Source organism: Perca flavescens, chromosome 3 (genome assembly GCF_004354835.1).
Source record: "Perca flavescens isolate YP-PL-M2 chromosome 3, PFLA_1.0, whole genome shotgun sequence".
In the NCBI taxonomy this organism is placed as follows: Eukaryota; Metazoa; Chordata; class Actinopteri; order Perciformes; family Percidae; genus Perca; species Perca flavescens.
Window position 1 is genome coordinate 24,693,444 of NC_041333.1, and position 24,599 is coordinate 24,718,042.

General features: G+C 40.8%; 1 protein-coding gene across 1 annotated transcript in view; it reads right to left on the reverse strand.

Moving 5' to 3' along the window:
* Positions 1–1,949: 1,949 nt before the first annotated feature.
* Positions 1,950–24,599, reverse strand: part of clmpb (CXADR like membrane protein b) — a 67,028-nt gene continuing 44,378 nt past the window's right edge. The window contains exons 2-7 of the mRNA XM_028572471.1: positions 22,725–22,876; positions 15,051–15,255; positions 12,213–12,380; positions 10,699–10,821; positions 10,015–10,156; positions 1,950–7,766 (exon numbers count right to left, since the gene is read on the reverse strand). Coding sequence (XP_028428272.1) covers positions 7,433–7,766; positions 10,015–10,156; positions 10,699–10,821; positions 12,213–12,380; positions 15,051–15,255; positions 22,725–22,876 — 1,124 coding nt within the window. The 3' untranslated portion in view covers positions 1,950–7,432. The remainder of the gene's footprint in view (positions 7,767–10,014; positions 10,157–10,698; positions 10,822–12,212; positions 12,381–15,050; positions 15,256–22,724; positions 22,877–24,599) is intronic.

A 24,599-nucleotide genomic window follows, 5' to 3' on the forward strand; every position in this document is an offset into this window, starting at 1 on the left:
AATTGGCTGACAGGTCCATAGATACCCCTGACCTTGTTGCCACGCACATGTGTCACGTTGAAAAGTTGGAGATCAAGAGAGACTGTTGAAGAGGAAGAGAAAAAAAGAGCCCCTACAGAATGCATGCATCTTCAGCTGCAGATGATGATGGGCTTAGTTATACAGCTGTATAGACGGAACGACCATCTCTGTAAAAAATACCTTCCAGGCCAGCCCAGTCTCATGCCAGGTCGTTATATAGTCACGTTATTGTAATCTATTAAGTCGTGGACAGGTTACGTAAATGACGTTTTTTTTCGTGTGGCGATTACGAAATTGAAAGCAATGCATTTTGATGGGAAGCATATTTCGTGATACCAGAACGCTGACGGTAGCGAGTAGTTGATAAGCAGTTCCTTTGTCGGCGTGTCCCGCGTGTGACGGTTCCTTTCCCTGTTCTTTTTTTTCCTTAACCCCAACCGTCTCGTTATTGTGGCGTTTCATTTCCCCATTGTGGTGTTTCATTTCCCCGTTGTGGTGTTTCATTTCCCCGTTGTTGTGTGCCCCTGCGGCCGGGGATCGTGTCCTGCGAGTGGCGGCCCGCGAGTGGTGGCCCGTTCCGTTGTTTTGGCCGCCGTGCGGCGTTTCATTTCCCCACGTTATTGTGTGCCCCTGCGCGGGTGGATCGCGAGTGGCGGCCGTCCCGTATGTCCCGTTGTTTTGGCCGGCGTGTGGCGCCTCATTTCCCCGTTGTCGCGTCCCCCAGAGCAGGTTTGAAAAGCGTGACCTGTACACGTTCAAAAGTCGTTGCATATACACGAAAAAAAAAAAATCGTAACCTGTACACAAATTTATGAATCAAAATAACGTGACTATTACACGACCTGGCGTGAGACCGGGTTGTACAGGCCCATACCTGTCTCTGACTCAGTATGTTAAGGCTATGTATTACTGTAAAAGAACTGGATGCTATCAATTAATTCCAATGAAAGTGGTTCAGGTTGTATTTTCTGGCCCATGAATGAAAATAATATCTTCATATAACCGCAACAATTCTAAGAGTCTAAAAGAGATAAGTATTGTAATTGTGAGCATGACAGTGCTACTGTAAAATGCTGATGTTTAGCAGGTATAATGTGTACCATGTTCACCATCTAAGTTTACCATGCAAATATTTGCATTAACTAACAAAAAGTACAGCTAAAGTTGATGGGAATTTCATTTTTCCTGGTTTTCCAAATATTTGACAAATTTCAAATTTGACCTGTTGATGGCACTAGAGGAAAAGTCAGAGCATCACCAAAGTTATTTCAATTCACTTTCAAGGGGGCATGATTGACATGTCATTAATGCCAATCATTAGTTGTCAAGACATTTCACTTGAAAGGACAAATGTCAACCACATGGTGGTGCTAAAAGAAAAGTCAGGGGATCGCAGGGGATTAATTATCTGGGGATCATGAATGTACTCAATTTTGTACGAATCCATCTTGTCAATGTTGAGATATTCTCAGGATTAGTGAAAACTTGACCTGCTGGTGATGCTACAGGAAAAGTCACAGGATCACCAAAGTTACTAGGATTCCATGCCAAGGTAATCCATTCAGTTGTTTTTTAGGTATTTCAGGCATTTTCAGGTCAACTCAAGTTGACAGAATTAGTTATTACTGTATGTATATGCAGTGCCTTTCAGAGTAAAGCATATGAAAAGAGGAACTGGCCTCGTCACTCGCCATAAACATACTGTACTGTACACCAAGATCAGTTTAGAGGAGATTGGGGAGTGACAATAATACATTTCGAAAACCACTGCAAAGGGAAGGTATAGCAAAAATAATAATTACAAATACCTGAGATGAACATGACACATCCATCTCACTCAGGAGTGTTAAATATGTAATGTTTTTCTTGTTTTGTATTTACTCTTTTCAGAAAAGGCCAAAATCCAAATCACGATGCTACAAGACCAATGAAGTTGTCATTGAATATTTTATTTGCAAATGAAAGAGTAATAACTCAGAAGTCGTAAAAATATACATTTTTTTACTTGTGATATTTACATGGATTGTTTTCATCAAACTAACAAACAAAACAATTCCGTACTGTTTTATAAAACCAAAGAGAAGCCACGGCAGAAAAAACAGATGAGAGTAAAGAAAACCAAAGTGTCTTACATTTCCATTTATTGACGCCGCGCTGAGTGTGTCTCCCCCTGACATCGAAACAATGTAGTCAAGAGAAACAGCCAACCACACAGATCCCACACAGGCCGGTGATGAGCATAGCACACAAATAAAAGTGCAAAGTACATGGATGATAAATTCCAAATAAAGAAGACAAAATAAAGCTTCATAAAGTTTTCTGTGAATATATTTACAACTGTAGATTTTCTTTTCTTTTTTTTTTTTTTTTCTTCTATTTTTAGCCGAATACAATTATGTTACATCAAAGCAAAGCATTCCCGTTCGTCTGCTCAATCTCTTATGACATGCAGGTAACTTTGCTTTCCTTCTTGAGGGTAACTACAGCCTCTTCCATCTCCTCTCTCAAAAGTAACAATACATCACATTCCCCTATACTGACATACAAGGCCAAACCGCAAAAAGTCTGAGCATCACTTTGCCCTGCTCAACAGCTTTAATCAGAAAGAAAACGGCTTAATAGGACATAAAACATAGTGGCTACATGAGATTCATACTCCTATCATATAACGCAGGATAACCATTTTAATGATTTTATGTTTACTGCACCTTTGAGTGTTGATAATAAGACAATATATAGTGCCGATGGATCCTGTTTTAAAGAACGATATTGAATGTGCTGCTGACACTGAGGTGTGTTAAGACTTTCCTCCTCCACTCTCTACTGAACTGACAAACGCTCCTTAAAATTAATTTGTTGGAAAGAGCGCAAGTTTGTCAGGCCACAAAGCTACACACATGAGAAGAGAGATGCAACGCGACGGCTCATAAACTGGGGAATCTGCCACCTGAGACTTGCAGTTGCTGGAAAGGAAATCAAAAAGCTTGGAGGAATTTAACAGCTGGAAGACTTGCATCCCATCTTCCACCTCCACTGCTACTTTTATCTGCAGTGGAGGGAATTTCAACGGCAAGAGCCTATAGGCCTGGCTCATAATCAATCCTGTTATACCTCTTCTGATTCCCAGTACTACTCTCGCAGATTCTCATGGAAGAAAAGTCTTAAAGCATATGCTATCCAGATTGTTAAGATGCATAGCAGAGTTTGTATTCCGGAGTGCATGTGTGTTTGCATGCATGTGTGTGTTTTGTTACAGTAGCTGTTATATCTGTGTATCTCTGTATGTGTATGTATGTATGTGTGTGTGTGTGTGTGTGTGTGTGTGTGTGTGTGTGTGTGTGTGTGTCACATGTTTCCTGGGTGATGCAGAGTAGTGTGTCCCTTTCTGTGCTGCATTTAGTATCCTGGCTCCATCGGTAAGTTGTAATACCTTCAGACATTCGATCCATTAAAATTGATTCTGAAGGAGCAGAAATAACAAGGACTGCTGTTTGGGCTTTTGTTTGTGCAAACCATGTGTGTGTGTGTGTGTTGTGTGTGTGTGTGTGTGTGTGTGTGTGTGTGTGTGTGTGTTTGTGAGCAAATGCATGCAACTGTGAATGTGCATGAAGCACACACCCTTGTTTCTGTGCGGACCTGAATGTGCCACGTGTACCTGTTTATGTGTGTGTATATACAACTTTGATGTTTTTTGTATTAAGTGTGTGTGTGTGTGTGTGTGTGTGTGTGTGTGTGTGTGTGTGTGTGTGTGTGTGCCTTTAGATTCCATCGGTACACCCAGGGCCAAGTGCATTCTATGTTAAGAGACAGCAAGAGCAAGGAGAGAGCATACAAGTGGCCTCCAGAGCTGACAATATTATGAATTATGGACGTGCTTTGTCTCGAGACACAACCCCCAGAAAAACATGACTTGTGCCTGCAGCCAAGGTTAATAGGCATAGAAGTCAGTGAAAGCTAAAATAAACACTGCCAGTCTGCAGTCATATCAATTTGGATAGAGGTTACTTTGCCTGACTGGATCCTTCTCTCTCATTGAATGGATAACATGGGAATATGTGGGTGTGGCCCAAGGGCTTATACTGAGTTTACATGCACACACCCACACAGACACACTCACACCCATTCACAAACATGCATGCATGCACGCAAGCACGCACACACAGACACACACACTCAGTAGCTTCCCTGCTTAAATATGAACCGCTGTCTTTAGTTAAATATAAAAGGCAATTTTTTCTCATCTTCCTTTACAGTTAAGTCGCATGTGAAATCCCGCATGTGAAGTCAAACCATATGTGCTTCTCACACAGATGTTGGGTTTCAGAACATTTGAGGTTGAATTACTTCATCTTGTGTGACAAGTTTTACTTCAGTCTGAAACTTTAGATTTAGAAGTGAAACAAAATTTAAGCTACCGGGCTACTGTAGCTACTGGGATAAGTGCTAGAATGTAGTTACTGAACGATTCACCGAAACCACGAAAACTGGCAAACTGCGCAAGCGTCAACACTTCAGTTAGCAGCTAGCTAGGTAGCAATAATAGTTTAAATGACAGGGTTTGGGTTACATCTCGTTATTTATAAGATGAGTCACGTCTTTGTGTAGAATGATTTTTTATGTATTTTATTGCTGCCTTTGGCATTATATTTATTCACTACAATGTGCAGTTATAGGAGGGTTCAAATAACCGTCTGTGTGTTGACACATGCGCAGTATGCCCGTGTTAACATGCCAGTTACGTTTAGCTACTACTATTTTAGCACTTACACACTATCGGCCCAGAGAGAATAGTAATATTCAGTACTAGCTATAATATTAAAGTGTTATACTGAGAAATGTCTCTTCTTAGAACCAGTAGTGGACCTTAAATTGTTTAGTTTGTCCTGAGAGTCATAAAAACAAATAAAAACAGCTTATTTCCTTTGACAGTATAAACAGCCCCACAACATGTCATTTTGATATGGATGGAGTGCCAGATTAAAGGTCAGGGTTCACCAAAATATTTATTATGTGTTGACTATAAATACTTGTAGCAGATTTTATGAAAATCTGGCAGTTACTTTTCAAGATCAATGCCCAATTTCTGGTTAAGGGGAAATTTTGACCCACTGGTGGTGCCTCAGGAAATGTCAAGGGGTCACCAAAAATCAGAAGAATCCTCAGGGGGATCAATAAATTTCATTCAACATCTCATGAGAATCTGGCCAGGAGTTGTGAAGATATCTAGGATTATCTAGATTGTTTTTTCTACACTTGCACTCATTAGATGTATATGTTTGTTTCACATGAATACTTAGTTCAAATATAAACAATGTCAAAAGGTGACATCAGAATATGGGGCTTAACTTGTTCACACAACATGTGTACAAAAAACAAAACACATTTTAAATTCACTTTTGGGTTTCCCATTTGACTCTTTTGTAAGGGGTATAGCTCCCCTCACATACCCTCATTTATTAAATTAAATGACATCATGTGCGTATATTTATCTGTATGTACAATATAAAACAAGACTGATTACAGAATGTACAGTACATTGTCCCATGGCATGGGATTGCTTTCTCACCATGGATAATTAACTCTGCTTGGTGCTCCCTAGGCTGCATCTGTTATTTCTAGGGCACATTTTGTGAAGTTGTATCTCTCAGTATTTGCTACTGTTGACCCTCAAAGCTGGATGTGAACAGAGACTCAACCACTGGTGTGCTGAAGATAAGGACACAGAAAGAAACCAGAAGAGAAGAGGGATTGCAAAGGCACACTAGATAGGCTACTTTCCCCCTTTTTTCAGATACTTTCAATCAAATCTCACTCGGCCGGTCTGAGGATACGACTAAAAGAGAATTGGCTCAGCTCGACCAATAACCAAGCAGGCCCTGGTGATTCAGCGAGACAGCAATCAAGTGCCACTCCATTTTTATGGATCCAGGGAGAGTACTGACAATGATACCGTACACAGCCTATACAATTGAAGTCTCTAGAATCATACTCTTCGCTCCCTTCATTCAGACATAGGAATTGTAAAATTGAACGTCAAAGTCAATTCTTTGTGCCTTAGCTCGAGTATTGATTCAGTACCTTATAGGGAGCAGAAAATAATGGGATCCACCATCTTTCTACATCTCACATTCATGGTGACAGATTTTGATTTTGGTTCAGAAATGTAGCAGGTAAACAAAAGAGTAAAAAAAGCAAACAAATAATAACCCATCCTAGGGATTGGTGGCACTTCTTAATATGGATGACATAGCATGGACATATAGCTGTCTGTCACCCTTTACAACCTGTTCAGAGAGAAGAAACACAGGAAAACAGAAAAACAATCAAAGAAAAACAATTCCGGCTTGTCTAATAGATTCTTATCCCCTATATTTAAAGTATTTTACTTGCTATAGGCCTAATACATACTATTTAATTATTCAGGAAAGATATTCAGTACCAGAAAAAGGATATCTGTAGACAGGATGTGGGAGGGGGGTATTAACTCCATTGATCTGACTCCACTGTCAATGCTACATCCTTACACCTGAAGTTTCCCCTGCTGATTGGTAAAGCAGATGAGCTGTTTGTGAGCCAGCTGAGTCAGTCTCAGGACCGCTGTGGTTTCTCACGGGTTCATTATGAGAGCACGAAAAGACCGAGAGCACTGAGGCAGATGATGCACACGCCGCACACTGTGTCTGTTCACATGGATGGGCACAATCGGCCCAGCCCATGGGAGGCAAAAGGGTTTGTGGTTTCAGAGCAGGTGCTGGAGATAGCGAGTCAGAGGTGCAGGGTGACATGAATCAGAGACTCATCCCACCCTCCTCCCACGGAAAAAAGAATCAGTAGCTGTCTTCCACTCTCGCACTTTCTTCCTCCTTGTTTCCGCCCTGCTTGTTATGCATCTTGTATTTTTCGACAACCAAAGCTTGACAGCTGTATAACTCCATTGGTATCTGTCTTGGATCTACTTCATCATCCAGCCTTTACTGTGTTCCTTTTTTTCTCTACTGCATGCCTCACCCTTTGATTTGATAAATAAATAAAAGCTCTACTACTATAGGGGGCTCATTCCCCCTTGCTGCACTCGACACTTCCCTGTGCCTTCCAAAGCCAAAAGACGGAACTCAGAAAATAAGTTCTGCCTTTAGCCATGAGACACGAACACGGTTGCATCTCAGGTCTTGCTTTTTGTTTTGTTGTTTAATGTAATTCAGTAGGGGGCAGACATGTCTTATTTTCCCTTTTTAAGTATGCATTCATTGAAAGTACTTTTGGACTTATAGTATTGATTCTTTTAATTACATCCTTTTAACTAGTTGCATTTCTTTGTCTATGGAAGAGTCTTAGTCTTTGGGAAGGGGGCTAGGGGCTTGGGCTGGGATGGGAGTCTCACATGGCTGCAGGAAGTGGTTGGCTTTCAGTCCTACACAGTCTGAAAGGCCTTGGTCTGGGCGGGGACCATGAGGGTTGGGGGTGTGGGCCCAGACATGTTCCTGGAGTTGTATTTGGGAGTGGCAGGGGGCTCGGGGGTCTTGGGCACCACTGAAGTGTAGGATGGAGGGGACTGGGGGAAGCCTGGAGGCTGTCCATTTTCCTTCACAGCTGCTACAGCAGGTGGGCGCGGGCGGTGACCACGCAGGGCACTGTTGTGCACCATGGACTGGGTGGAGGAGGCACCGGAGCGTGAGCTGCCGGAGCGGGATGAGGAGAGGGAGTTGGGCTTCACTAGCTTGGCCTTTGGAGCCTCCGCGTCCTCCCTGTGGTTAGAAACACACACACCAAACAATGACGACAAAAGTCCATTCATTTTATCTCAACTGTCCTTACAATAGATAAGAGGAACACACACACACACACACACACACACACACACACACACACACACACACACACACACACACACACACACACACACACACACACACACACACACACACACACACACACACACACACACACACACCTCAACGCAGTGCCATACCCTAACACCATTCTAAGTGACCCTATTCACATGGGACTAGTATTTTGTGGGGACCTCATATAATTCATGACATACCCCCCAGCCAGTTTTGTGAAACACATTTGCATGGAATAATGAAATCTGCTGAAATCACTAGTTCCCCACATACAAATGTTGAAAAAAAAAGTTTTTTCTGAGAACACAATGAAAAGTTTTGTTTATAATTCTACGTTCACGACAGAAGGAGAATAAAACATTTACATAATAGCACAGAAGAATAGAAAATGCTTGGAGAAAACAACTTAAAATTGACAGTAACATTAATCACTAAAACTAAGGTAATTTGTGCTGTGATTGTTACTAAGGATGCTATAGAAATTGCAGAGGATCTTTGCAGTCATTATAAATCACTGTCACCAGGTCACCAGGGTGTGTGGGTCGCGAGGCTAAGTCAGCAAGTAATATTATCCCATTGATATAAGGCCTAAATTTTCTACAGAAAGTCACCAATAGAAACCTCTCATCTGTGCACTGTTGACTGTACCTTCTCAGACACGGCAGAGATGGTACTATAACTCTTGAAAGAAAAAAAATTTAAATGTTTAAACAACAGTGAGGTTGGTTCTAAATCCATACCCAAGAGATGTGCATCACTAAAGCTGGTGCGGTCTGGTTCTGCACATTAGTGGAGAGGCTCAGTCTTTTCTTAACATAGTACCAAAACAGAAAACACTTCATCACATCTACATTATTTACTTGAAGCTGTCCCTCAACCATTCTGCATTATGCATTGTTACATCAGTAAATATGCACCTACACCGACTCCAGCCTGTCACAAATAAATGTTATTGCTTTTATAAGAGTCATTAGGGTCCACCACTGCATGCATGCTTTAGAGTGAGGAATAAACACTAGTGTGATCCCTCAGCTCTGATGCCACACACACACACACACACACACACACACACACACACACACACACACACACACACATGGGTGTATGGGTAATGTTTTTATTTTTGGCACACGTACATGTAAAACATAGGCAGACAGACAGGCAGACAGCAAACACATCCAAGCATACAGGAGCAGTTACTGTGTCAGTTAGTATTTGACTTGACCACTGTTAGCTGTGGTTCGGAAAGGTGTCAGTTGAACTGGTGCTTATTAGCAATTGCAAAGCAATCAGAAAACACTGTTACATGGAACAACATATATTTACAGTTACTGTATGTATAGGCTTGGCACTATTGAATTATTGTGTGATCTATTAAATCCCTTTTTTCCCTACAGATTCATTTCTAGTTCTCAAACTGACTTCAAACTGAGTTCCACTGTTATATATAACTATATAATACATAAAACTTAAAACTTTAATTCTGGGGATCTATTTTAGTCTAGTTTTGCTTGTGAGGGCAGTGACCTGTATAAAACAAAAAAAAATATTAATTTTAAGTTAATTGTAACAGTACCTTTTTCCATTTGTCTGCATTGGTTTCTGCTAACTTTGCATATTATGTGGTCTAAGCTTGGGATCATACCCGTGGGAAGTACTGATGCTGTAGCACAAACATCTCCAGGTGCACCGCCCCAGGTGGCTGAGCACTGAGGTAGGCTATAATTGTATTGTTGCAAGGTATCTTTTTCCTGTTTCATTATACCAAACATGCCTCTTCACCTGATATATCTTGTTTTTGCACGAGATATTGCATCAGCTGATACATGGCTGTTATAAATCTTCCTGCTCAGTCTAATTGGCGTCAAACACAATTTAGTCAGATATTACAAGTAGTGGGAAGTTGTGTATGGAGGACAGCAACAGGTTTTAACTCATTTTAAAGTTTAAAGTGCAGCTAAACTTCAAAAGCAACAGCCCCACAGAGAAACGAAAGAACACATTGAGAAACATACGCGTGATTATCTGCACTTATAATCCCACACATTCTCACAATTTTAACCTTTTAGCATGCATTTTAACTAGCAAAATAATACAAAATGGCAAAAGAGTGAACCAGTCACAGAAGAGAAAAAGAGGATGCTTAAACCTGATCTCATTTGGTGTCTCCTCCTCCTCATACTTCTTTTTCTCTTTCTTCCGGAAGACGAGCCAGATGATTAATATGACAATGAGGACACCAAGGGATATTCCCACCACTGCACCTGCTACCATGCCTATATCCCTCACATCTGTGAATGGAGAAGAGAGTGATGAGTGATTGGAGAAAGAGATACTTATTGTCACGTATTATTCATCATTCACAAATACTCATGGTCCATGCTTATATACTGGAAATATCTCAACATATTTGTGCCACGGTGCCCAAATTCAATTTAACACCAGGACTTTCTGCTGAGCAACCATATGTGTCATTTTCTCTACACCCGACCCCTCTCAGGAAATGTATTAGAGTGACAGTGAAACACAACTGTTGGAGCATAGGTGGTGACCAGACGCCAACAGTTTAAGTTCAGTACAGTCCCTATAGTGTGTGTGTGTGTGTGTGAGAGTGAGAGAGACAGAGTGTGTGTGTGTGTGCGTTTCTAGTGTTTTTATTGCTTCCATCAAATTACGACCCCTCCAGTGTCTCCTTCTATAAATGGGGGGAAGGGGAGGGGGTATTTCCAGCTGTAGTTTGAAACAATAACCAGTTTGAAACATCAATCAGTGTGGCAGTTTGGTGTGAAGTGAAGTCTGCAAGGTTGACTCTCCCTTCCCTCCCAAAACTCACGTTGCATTGTGACTTCAATGGTACAGTTTTCCTCTCCCACGTCATTGCTCGCTGTGCATCTGTAGACTCCTGTGCTGTCCATGGTGAGATTCCTCAGGGTCACAAGCTCTGGGTTCTTGAGATCTGGGGAATTAAAATAAATAACTATTAGTTAGTGCAAGTGTCTGCTGTATATTGTTTCGCATTCCTGCATGTTTATCCACAATGTCAATTAAATTTGCAGGACTTTAGAGACAATTGAAATATATTTTATGGTTGGAACACGAGAGAGAGAGAGAGAGAGAGAGAGAGAGAGAGAGAGAGAGAGAGAGAGAGAGAGAGAGAGAGAGAGGGAAGAAGCAGGAAGGGGAGAGACAGAGGCATTGATGGAGTGTTTATTTAAGAACGAGGCCCATGACACTGAGGAGGACTTAAAGAGAGTAGCAGGAGCGTGTGTGAGAGAGCGATGGAGCCCCACAGCCCCATGGGATATTTAGTCATCCCTACCAATGACAACCATGTGATATTACCTTTCACCAGACCCATAAATAATGGCTGCTGACGCTGTGTGTTATCGTCCAATGAAAACTAATTAGACTGAACAGGTGTTGTTTGGTGGAGGTCATTAATTTTAAGGTTTTCGTCTGGGCACGTGCCATCATGGATGCCAGTTGAACACTGGAGGGAAAACTGAGGTTGAGAGGGTAGCAGTTGGCGGTTTAGGATACATAGTAGGGAGAATTGCCCTACTATTAGCTTTTCTGCTATAAACTGTCTCTAGTACTATTTAGAGGCGGATATGCCTGGTTTATGATCCAAGAGGAACGCCAGAATCCACACCATGTAAATGAAGTGTGCCTCAGGGCCAATGTTTTTCTTTGGTACAGAGTGGGAGCTGCCAGACCAGTTCTGTGTATTACATTTGATTTCCTTCACTTTACACCCAATTCAAGACAAAACACTCAGTTTACACTGACTTCATGCATGCAGGTACAATTCACTTGAGCCAGGCTGACATTTCAATGTTAAAGACGTCTTCATCAAATGACAGTATCAGCCTGGATTCTCATGTTTATATAACTCATCCCAACAGAGTAGAACTAGAAATCACAGGGCTGTGTTTTGTTTGATTTCCGGGAAGAAAAAAAAGAAGTAGTATGCATAATGTGGTCTGTGTCTGTAAATGTTAGTACTGGCAGTGGTCTATAAGATAAGAGATGCATGCAGAATCAGTGGCCTAATTGGGATAATCCGAGCTCGTCTGAGTGCCCTTTAGTAAAGTATTGTAACTGTTAATGATCTAGTGAATCATATCAGAGAGCCACCAGGAGAAAGTCATTGTACTGGGCAGATTAAGGTGTCAATGTGAAGTTGGGAGGAGGCGCAGGAAAGGCGGCATACTCAGCAAAACACCTCCTTGGATAAATGCAGTCTATAAAAATCACTAATATAAAAATGAATCTTCGTAGCATTCCTCTGCAGAGGGCTTGAATGATGAATCAGCACGTCAGTGTAGTGCCAATTATTTTCCTTACCTATCAGTGCCAGGTTTGGCAATTTGCCCAGACTCTTGCCTTTGTCTAGTACTCGCTCCCACTTGTAGTTGATGGGGTCAGAACCATCGCTGGACTTGCAGCTCAGCTTGACATCACTGCCCTCCAGGAGTTTGCCATCCATCCAGCACCTCGGCTTGGAAGGTTTGACTGTAAGAACGCATGGGAATCAAAAACATTTAAATACAAATGTGCAACATACAAGCACATGTTTGTTCTTTGTCACACATTGGTACATTTAGATGCTTTTTTCTGTTAATAATAGGGCAAGGTAATAGAAAATGCAAACAAAGTTAAGGCTGAACAGTAAATATTGCAAGGTTCTTACATGTACTGCATCACTAATATGTGTAGTTTCAAATGCACAATTATAGTCTTTATATATTTTGCTTATTATAAAATTTGTGGATATGAAGTAATTTTTTAATTAGCTGGAGATACAAGACCAAAAATAAATCTGTAGCATCTTCAAAACAGGCTTTTTTTATTTGACAGTTGTTGAGACACTCATATTATTAAAACTGTGGGATGTGTGATAATATGGGAATATAGACACATTCCCTAATTTGGAACTGTTATTGCTATTATAAAATAAAGCTTAAAAGCTCAAGCAAATATTCTATGAGTTCATAAAATCCATCTTCCATTCATTATCGATGGTTAGGTTGAAGATAATATTATTCTCTAAGTGTCTAAAATTAGCTGAAATATAGTTTTACAATGGATTTTCTCTTTATATAAAAAATAAATACTGAAGCAAGTGAAACAGTCCAAAACCAGTGTACCACCTCAACATAAAACACCACATTAAATGAAGAGCAAAGGCATAAAAGTGAAATAATAAGATTACACCTGGCTTGTTAAGTTGCACAAAGTTAAAATGTTTATAAACTTTATTTGAATGTGTCTATCTATATCCACTACTGGCGTCATTTACAACTTTTAAAAAGGGTGAATCGAACATCACAGTCATTTCTGTGAGCTGGTGACACACGCAGAAAAAAAATAGACCCATGGATCAATGTGACCCCAAAGCTGGCTGTGGGCGCTTGTGGTAATATGTTCTCCACAGGTCAAAGGTTTTGGTCATAGTCCAGTAGCCGGAGGCACAGTACAGTATAGCTGGTGCCTGCTGAGCCCTATACAGCTGCTCTTAGATACACGCTAAGAGGCACTGCAAAACTACCAAAGCAGGAAAATAGCACACTGTTTTCTCCCTCACAAGGGATATATTTTTAGATCAGTGGTGGACTACATTCAAACATCTGTTTTATGTTTTTTTTATGCTGTCATATTAGCAATGTAGACTTTTGTGTATTTGGCTGTTTGTCAGAAAAGTTGCACTATAAGTAACTCTGTAATGCCTGTATGTAAAGCCAGATAGCTTATGTGCCTTTGTCCGTCCAGCCCTCCTTTTCTTCATCCCGTCCTCATCCTTGTGTGCATCTCGCAGCTTTGTCAGGGTCAGTTAGGCCTAGCTGCAGCAGGAGCAGTTTGAGCCTCACACACACATGCACAAATACAAACACACCTATAAAAACATACCCACACACCTATAAAAACACAGACACAATCAAACACACTAAGTCAAAAATATCTGCACGTGCAAATCCACACGCACTTTGTAAAAAGAACAGTTCAGGCACCCAGGCGTTACCGTGCAAGCTTGCACATAAACACAAACGCAACCACTGGAGGCACGCATAAACCCTGGCGTGCACACAAATACATACACTCGCACGCTGTCCCGTGCCAAGCCAGCTACCAGCTCGGCTGCCAAGCTATTATCTTAGCGTGGGGAGAGAGAGAAAAATGCAAATGTTCGTCTCTCTCAAAATCGAAAGTGTCACCACAAAGCTGAGGGCAATTTGTAAAAACCGAGGCACTAACTCACTGAAATGTCTTTATGGAAGAGAGAGGAGAGTGAGCGCAAGAGGATTAACAGACTGTTCCATTAGAAAACCAATAACCGCGGGTTGAACTAATCTCCCATGATGTTTTAATAAATCGCCTACTTTTCTGACATTGAGAACGCTTTTGCTCCTCCCGCTGGACTTTGTGGCTGGCTTTTGTGGTACAGACGCTCCCCTTTTGCTATCTGTCCTTCAGAATTGGTTAGCTATTTGAGATATGCAGGCAAAGACACATATTGCCACTGAGCTAGTTGTTAAGCTAAGCCATTTATAACCATCTGTGTATTGGGCAAATGAGGAAAACAAAGAGGAAAAGAAGGGGATACAATGTACAATGATGACTTTGCTGGGGCTTATGAGGCCAAAACAGGCTTTTCTATAGTAACTAGAGTTAAGACATGACTTCCTAAGAAGCTCAGTAGTGGCATTTTTCAATGTCATCATAAACTACTAAATTTCATTACAGTATCAAACTTAGAGCAGGGTATGTTGTCTGTTTCTCATAGATCTCATAGAGGACACAAATGTATTAGCCTGTGCAATATGAATAATTTAACTTGATGCTTGTCCATGTAACTCGGACCCTAACATAATCAATCATGCTCTTCCAGACCCAGTCGCATGTTTCTGGTCTCACCTCATCAACGAATCTATCCAAACGAACCCAAACAGCATGAGCAAAATCAAATCACACTGTCTGAATCAAATTGAATCATTAGGACATTCAGCGCAACGGAGGAAATGTGCCAGGCTAATGATCCAGTGATTAGGTCTGTGTGTGTGTGTGTCTGTGTGTGAGAGAGAGAGAGAGAGAGAGAGAGAGAGTGTGTGTATGTATGTACAAATGGGTTTGGGTCTCTTCATAACCTGAGTGTGTGTCTATTACAATGTGTCTGACAACACTCACCCAGCACAATGAGGTTGACCTGGCTCCAGTGGTACTTTCCCCCAGTCTTGACTTTACAGTGGTATTCCCCAGAGTCAGTCAGCAGCAGGTCACTGATCAGCAGGGAGGCGTCTCCAGCCAGGTACTCCCCAGCAAAGGACAGACGGCTGGCCTCGCTGCCCGTCGCCTCATTGGTGTACACCTGGCCCCCAAAGAAGGTAATGATCTAGATGTATTGAAGAGAAGAAAATTGGATTTATTTGAACATTGTTTACTTCATTCACTGACTACTTTCCTGAATACCAAACTCTCTTGTGTGACAAGCTCCTAATGACTCATTCTACATCACTAAAAGCTTGTCAAATCATAGTTATCCCACTGCCACTTAATGTACCTTACTCTTCCTTTTAGAATAATTTTCCAATTTCCTCTTGGACCTGGTAAACTAACATTTGGTGTTAATAATTCCAATTAATGCAACCAATCCCCCAAATAATAATTTCACTTTACAACACTTGCAATACCCTTGATATATTTGACTGGTAACTTGTCATTAATATTTAAGATAACATAACTCTAATGATGGTGTACATACACTTCAAACATTTTCACATAGTCCCTCACTGGGTGAACAGTGTTCAGAAAAATAGAATATCTGCAGTCATGGGTAACATTGTTAACAATCACTTTTTAATTACCACTTGGGAAATAATATTTTTTACATTTGCTGGAAAGCCTTTATCCTGCCAATGTTCATTTAGCTGATTATCTGTGAGTGCCTTTATCTTCTTATGCTTTTTCTATGAGTGGAGCTGTCAAATTTACCAAATATAAATCTATTCTGGTGCTGAGATAAAAGATTAAAATACCCACAGTGGCACTATTGTCCTGTTTTTATTTAGCAGGAAATAATAAAAAAAAAATAAACCCTGCTGAACAGATAATGAAAATAAGAAAATTAGGCCAGTTTGGCATAACTCTTGAGTGCAGTATGCTTTTGTCAGTGTAGTGCTTGCACAATCAAAAAATTAGCATGTGCATACATGAGTGTGTCGGCTAGCTGGGCAGTGTCATGACACAGGGTCTTCAGATCTCTTAATAATAGTATTCACAATAAAGAGCTACTGAGTATTGCAGTCAGTATTGTATTGAAGTCAGAAGCATTGCATCAGCCATTTTCCGAAATATAATAAACACACCAAGTAATAGTAATAAAATGACCAAATGGAGAGGTCTTTTGAGATACATTTATACTATGAATTGCTGTGTTTCTGTGAGGGAGTAGCAGGACTGTTGATGTATGTATATTTATGTAGAGTATATGTATGCACCTCACACACACACACACACACACACACACACACACACACACACACACACACACACACACACACACACACACACACACACACACACACACACACACACACACACACACACAGTGTAGGGTAAACATACAAACATACCTATGTGTGCATGTATATTTAAAATCATATGCATATACTGTTTACTCATGTTGGTAAGTATTTTATATATTGTTATTTAGTTTTCTGTATGATTTGCTTATAAAAGAACTATTGTATTAGTCTAAATCACAAAATAAGTCAAATATAGAACACGAAAGCCACTGTCGCACTGCTTGCTCTTGAGGGAACTACTGTAATTGTTGGAATTGTTGGGGCTTTGTAAATTATAGAGTGTGGTCTAGACCTACTCTATCTGTAAAGTGTCTTGAGATAACTCTTGTTATGAATTGATACTATAAATAAAATTGAATTGAATTGAATTGAAAGAAACACCGATCAGACAAAGCGCATCTTTATCAGAACTTTGAAAGAAACATTACAATTAGGCTGGGACAGAAAAAGATGTATGTGTTAGGGTTTGCAATTGACACAGTCTATTTTTCCTTTTATTTTTAGTACAAGGTTTATTGATGCTTGCAAAGACTGGGTCTTCAAAGGAATAATCAGATGATTTGAAACTTCACTGTAGGCGTCTAACATCTGTACACCTGAACTGGAAAGCCTTTGTTTTCTTTTCTCTGCCTGTTTTATGTCTTTGTATGGATTATTTCTATATACTCTCCTCGTTTGTCTTTCCCGTTCTCTCTCTTTCCCTCTTTCTCTCTCCATCCACATCCACAAACACAAACAAACACAGCTGTCACAGTGGCCTATTACTCAGGGCAAGTGAGAGCCTGCAGGTGGGGACTGCTAAATGCCGGTGCCACAGTGCATCAGTGCCTAAGAAACAGGGGCACTTGCTGTGATCACAGGTGACGACTGGCCATTTACAAACACACATGCAAAACCTACACACAGAAGGTACAGTAGCTTTGAAACAAACATGTAGAGTAGAAACACACAATGAATGCAAACAGACATACATTACTGTGCCACAGCTACAGGCACAGAGCGACACAGGTCTGGCACCTAAACTAAGTGGGACATATTTTAAAAAGGATCTGCCTATGGGCACACTTCTGCTGCCTTTATGGACTCTGGATAAGCATTACTCAAATTCACATGAACTACACTACAAGTATTCTGGTTATGTCTGGGTGTAGTCTGAACACATGCTTACGGTATATGACACCGATAGAGAGAGATAGTGAAAGTGCCCGTTAGTGTAAGAAATTTAAGAGGAATTGAGTCAATTGGCCAATGGCTGTTAGCATAGTTTGCAATTAAAATGAGATGGTTGTCTATTCAGTAAAAATTGAAAATACTGTCTGCAGACGTGGAATGTCTCTACCTTTCTCAGCTTTTTTTTTGAATGGATAAGGAGTCTTTAGATGAAACACTTTGCTCAGCTATTTTTAAATACTACAGTAAAATTGTTTTGTTGACTTGCAAGGTTATTTTCAGATGTACAACAAAACATTTACTATTAACAAAACCTGGATTCTGCCTGTACTGGTTGCATGTGGCAAAAATATCCAATTCTCATTTATGTATCTTGTTTTCATATCATACTGTGATAAAACATAATAATGCATGATAGCCATTTACCTTTTCTATCAAGGTGGGATTGTTAAGGATTATTCAGGCCAGATTGCACACAAACAAAGAGTATTGTTTACATTCAAACATTTAAGCCATTTAGGTTTTGTTTTAAAACTGTTGTCCATAATGTTTTTAATTTATATCGGTAATGTATCCATATGAATAGCAGAGTAAATACAGAAGAATAAGAAATATAGAAAAATACACATTTTGCATATTCTCCACTCTACTCTTAATGAATATTAATCAGCTCAGTGGGCCATAGCTGTCCTGGTTATCAATGCCAATAAAGTATGTTGAAAATGGTGTGCTGGAAGGGGAGCAATTTTGCATTGTCTTACATAAAAAATCAACAGCATACATTAGAATCCCACTGCTGCTAGTGTATTTCCCAAGAAAGATGACAATTTGCGGAAAGTTAAGAATTTCATCTTTAAAAGGGGTGATAGAATGCCGATTTTACCTTGTCATAGTTGAAAAATGACAGTTTGGTGGGTAAATAGGACATACATAGAACCTCAAAATCCCATTGACACCTCTTTCCTCTGCAAATCTCACAATTTGAAAACGGGCGAATCTCAACGAGCCTCCTCATTTGGCTCTAGTCTCTAGTCTTTGTCACGCCCCAACATTTACATTACATGCTACACCATTGATCTGAGATCAGGTAGTCTTCTGAATCTAGGTCGCGCAGATCTCTGCTATTCCATTACAAAATTCACTTCTGAAACTTTTTTATGCGAGAAATCAACTATGTAAAGCTCAAATATGGTCCGGTTTATGAAAATTGATGGCTATAATTGCAATGTGTGTCGGAGTTCAGCGGCCGGTGCTGCCTGGGTTGCTACATTGGACTACCAAACGTCGCTGCCCTGACAGAGCTCCAGGGCATGCAGCTCGATGTTCCCCTCTTCCTGCTAAATGGCCGGTGTGTGAGTGAGAGCGCGGTTAGCGAGCTTGTTACGCCCGCAATCTCTTACCGCAGGTTCCAGTTAATCTTATAATGGATATGTGTGTTGAGTTATTTAAACAAACAATTGGGGAAATAAACGCCTCTTGTCCGCGAGTTTCATTGATGGAGCCCGTGGTGAGCTGGAGTCCATCAATGAGAGCTAGCTAGCCTCCTCCTAATATGACCTCTGAAATTCACAAAAATGCATTAAATTGAAATCGGACAAGTGTTAGCTAAGCTTTATTAGAGACCTTTTGGTAGCTGTGATATACATGCCGTGACGAAATTCAAAGTGTAAATATACTATAGTTATGCCGAAAGTGTAGCTAGCTAGCCGCTATCTTTACCCATTGGATTGAAGGGACACTAGCAGCTAACGAAACCTCTCATATTCACAAAAATGCATTACATTGAAATCGGACACAACTGTTAGCTTTATAAGACCTTGGGGAACCTGTAATATAAGTAGCGTGACGAAATTCAAACTGTAAATTTACTATAGTTATGTCGAAAGTGTAGCTAGCTAGCCGCAATCTTTTTCCATTGTATTGAATGGGACACATAGCTAGCTAGCTGCTCCTCCTAACAAGACCCCTCACGTTCACAAAAAATGCCTTAAATTGAAATCGGACACAACTGTTAGCTTTGTAAGACCTTGGGGTAGCTGTGAAATAAGTGCTGTGACGAAATTCAAACTGTAAATATATTATAGTTATGCCGGCAGCCGTCCAGCTCCGCGGAGCTCCGGTAGTGCAGTAATCCACAAACAATCCACTTTGCCCTGGGTATGGAGCCCAGCAGGCTGCCGCTTTCTTGTCAGACTGTGTGGAGCTCCTAAAGTCTGACACGTCTTACCAAATTTGCAATTAGCCATACATTTTTGTAAATCGGCCCATATTTGAGCTTTATATAGTTGATTTCTCGCATAAAAAAGTTTCAGAAGTGAATTTGGTAATGAAACATTGCAGTGTCTGGAATATGAGACCTACTGTCTCGTCTCCAATGTGTATGTATGGGGATTCGCTCAACCAATCAGCACACAGCTCATCTAAATATTCATGAGCATACCATATTTGGAAGAAAGGCTCTTGTTAGAAATAGGGCCAAAACACAGGGATGCATAAGGGCCAATAAAATATCAACCAGGCCATTTTCAGCCCAACCAATATTACATACCCTATTAGGAGACCTTAAGGAACAGTGTGAAATACCCTATATAATCATTCTATCACCCCTTTAAGGAACAGTGTGAAATACCCTATATAATCATTCTATCACCCAATTTTTTTTGGAAAATGAAATCATTCCAGGTCTGTTCCACCGCTGTCACTACACCCAGTGTTTTGAGTGACTATACTTATATTGGCAGGTCAGGACAGTGAAAACCAGAGGGGTCAGTCTTTTACTTTTCATCTTGAAGAACGTGGATGAATTTTAGTAAGATGTCTCGAGCCCCTCTGTGTCCTCAACACATGTATCCTACATTTGCTAACAGAGGCTAAATGTTGACAAGATGCTCTATCCCTCTGAACACGGCCCTCCAGCTGAACAAAAGAATGATTTATTCATTCAGCTGCAGGCGCAGTCTCTTTCCTAATCAAATTTTCAGACGTTTGATTTTAATTAATGGCGCCTTCAATGTTATCTTCCCGTTAAATATTCATCGCAATGTGGCAGCACCCTCTGAATCATCAAAGCGTTAAGACACTTGTTTTCCCCTTTCTTTCATTCCTTGCCCCTCTGTTTCCCCCTCCACACCCTCCTTTATCACTCTCCTTTGTGCTAACCAACACATTAGTGCATGAACAAACCACTTCCAAAGAGAAACGAAATTTCTTTCTTCTGACAGAAAGCTAGTGAGATTTTACGCTCTGTTTGTCATCAGATACTGCGTTCAATTTGGGTGAAGAAAGGCAATGATTCAAAACCAGTGGCACAATACCAAAAACGTCTTAAGAGGCTGTAGACACAAAACCAAGTTATGGCAATTTAGAGACTTCAGCCAGGTGATGCTATTCTTAAAACAGAATAGTTATGCTGAGGACTAGAATCAGCTGCCATCTACTGATTTCATGTTTTGTGTAGTTTCTAAATGTTAGATGGACACACAGCAAAGGAAACCCACATAAATATCACTGTGAGTGGAGCATTTTCGGAGCATAGCAGAAAATAATATAACATAAGTCAAGTATTTGGAATTAAAGCATTTTTTGACCGACTTAAGTAAACAATTTAAAAGACATAATATGTAACAGATGCTAAACAATGCTTAGTTGTAATTCAATCTCATGCATGATGTGAATCCTTGACAACCATTGGGTTAAAAAAAGTATAATAACGTGCAAAGAAAGTAGGAGCACTTTAGAGTGACAGATATGCAGCATAGGCTGTCTTTATTTTATGAGCTGACATTTTTGGAAAAAAAGTGTGCCTTCCTTAGAGCTTAAGGGAGTGTGTGTGCCGTTTCACTTCAGTTGTGTGTTGGTGAATAAGTGTACAGCAAAATCTCTAGACAACCTGGAGTCTCTGCTGAGTGTGTTTTTTTTAAAAGAAAAACACTGCAGTAATGCTGCTCCATCTGTTAGCTAACGTTAGCTTAATTTAGCGATTTCTAGCAAGCTGCCAGTTCTTCAGGTTAGTGTAAGTTATGCTACAGAGCTAGCAGCCACATATTAGATGGAAAGCGACATCATTTAGACGGTTTCTGTGTTAGAAGTGTTAGAGGTGTTAGAAACCGTACAGTCACATTTGTAAAAAAACAAGTAATTGAGAATCATGTTCAAGTTGTTCTCGGGTTCGTGCCTTTCATGCTGTAGAAAAAAGGGTCCAAGGTTATAACTACAAAATGAGTTGGGGAACATTCTGGGCATCATTGTTCCTTTGTGAAAAGTGCCACAGTAACTTTGAGCATTGACTTAATGTCCAACTATTATGGCTTCTGTTGGAAATCAATCAGCATGACTCAAATGGAGGAAAGATAGAACATAGATAAAAAAAGTGGATGTGTGAAAGAGAGAGAGAGAGAGAGAGAGAGAGAGAGAGAGAGAGAGAGAGAGAGAGAGAGAGAGAGAGAGAGAGAGAGAGAGAGAGAGAGAGAGGGAAAGAAGGAGGAGGGAAAGATATATGTCAGGTAATTAAAAAATATAGCAGTAGTCGACAGAGGTCTGTGTTTTAGCACAAATGGTCCCATTGCCATTTTGAAAGTTCTATAGCAACGGTCAGAAAAACCTAGAAACCCCAGGGTTCAAAGCCATCAAAAATGTATTTGAGTTCCTTTAATGTTTCTGTTCTGCCTGTAGCATAAAAACAATTTTACTTTTGAAGACTGCTGGCAATGACCAGTTAAAGAAGCATAACATATGTCTATTTAGAATTTTTCCCGCTTCTGTCCCCCTATAGGTTGGAGGCGGAATTGTCCCATTATGTCTCATTCGAACTACAGATCTGCTACCCGGTCTGGCAAACTTGCATAGTACGGTTACAACCGATAGATAGAGGGCCGCAAAGCGAATGCAGAAGTGCCGTTCACCCTGTTATGAGTTGATGAACCACTGAAACGATTTTATTAAATTATTTTAAGTTACAAAAAGTTCTTTAGTGTTTACTTTGCAGTAGCATGCAATAAGAAAAAGATACAAGTCATGATACAGTGAAATTATAATTTCCAAGGGATGGATTTCAATTATTGTGTTAAAAACACACAAAAACAGAAAGAAAAAGAAAATCTCATCTCACCACTTTTTGTCTGGAGTTTGGTTTCTGCAGTAGCCACTCTATGTCGAGAGAGTTGGACGACGGGAACTGGTGGTGGCATGGTAAGGTGGCATTGTCTCCGACAACCTTCTTCATCTCCGTCTGGGCACCCACTGACAACAGGCTGAATAGAACTGAGGAAGAGGAGGAGGGGGTGAGATGTCAGCTGGGGACACTTGCTAAATCCAAACTTGAGACAAGAGGCAGATGCTGCAGATAGGAAGCAAAACCATGCCGATAGAGGAAATTGAGACAGAAGACGCAATGAGAGATATGACCTAGAATCCCAATCACTATCTGACAGATGCTGAGATATATCACACCCGGACACTAAAGAGAGAGGATTCCTCTTCATAGTCTACATTCATAGTCACAGCAATAGCTGTGGGAATTTGTGGCATGGGAAGGAAAGGTACATAGAACATTCCTGTTATTACATGTGACAAAGTAGACTAACAGATTTGACACTATCCACAAATGGAACATGCAATCATAGTAACACACATTCCGAAATATCCCCCAGTCTCCCCAGGGAAGAACTTGCAGTAGAAAGTAGCAATAATGATGATTGTGTGCACAAGCGAGTGATTTTGGACACCGGCCAGACTGTCAGTGGCTGTGTCTCCATGGGGGAGCAGCGAGGCTAATTTATTGGAGGATGCTGGACAGCCCGGCGGGCTTCAGCGGAATTAGCCAGAGGCGTCAGAGGGGATTGCTGGAAGCTAAGTGTGTGTGTGTGTGTGTGTGTTTTTTCTTTTTTGTGTGTCCAGAAGGGGTGGTGCACTGTGGAGAAATTCTACTCCCTCCACCTGGTAAAAAGATTTGACGATACTGCAGAGCGCCATTGAGCTTACACACTCAAATGTGACGGATATTTTTGGCTCTACAACATTTAACTTAACTACCTGCCTTCAATTTAAATGCATAACGAGCCGATAGCTTCTGGGGATTATGAGCACTTAAAATAAAGTTATCCAGCCAGCAGTCTCTCATTTGGAATCATGCAGGAATGTACAGGTTGTGTAAATATTGTTACATCCCCTTTTCATTATCATGCTGCTTAATAGCTCACAGGTTCAATATTTCCTCCTGTTTGCACAGAATAAATAAACATTGTGGTGCAGGACACGCATTTAAAGAAAAAACTTGTGTCTGCGGTGGAGTAATTCAACCCAGAGCCCTTTGAAAGAATTCCTTTGTTCTCAACAGACACACTTGCATGCAGTCAAATGTTCCACAGGAGGCCAAATGCATGCATGAGCACTCACTGGACGCCTGTCCACTAGTTCACTGGTCCACCCTCACAGGAGCCAACACCCTTTCCCATAAGTGATCTCTGGGCCAATGAAAATGTCAGCCCTGTGCTGTGAAACCAATGAGTCAGTGCTGACGCAGGACACAGAGGAGTAGCCTCACACAATCCACTTCTTCCAAGGGAGCCTCAGTCGGATATGCAGTTCTTTAAGTTTTGTTTAAGCTCTGTCTCTACTTTGTGAGTCTTTTGCCATAAGCCTGAGCTGCGGGCTACTCACTGTCAATCAACTTTAAGGTTTCCAATTGACATTCACCAGTTGGACAGAGAGAGGGCACTTCACGGTTGAATGTTTGTGTGACCATTTGGCAGCCCAGGAGTGACAGGACACATTTCTGAGGTCCTTCTGCTCTATTGGACCACCTGCTCAGTTCAAGTCATTAGTCAGCAGAAAAATAAGGGCCACCCCTCTGCCAGAACCCTGAAGGTATCCCCATTTATGACTTTTTAATGCAGCATTTGCAGGGTCATTCATCTTGTGGGCTCCCCACCGATTTTAGTTTGGATGTCAGAAAAGAGAGAAAGAGAGAGAGAGAGAGAGAGAG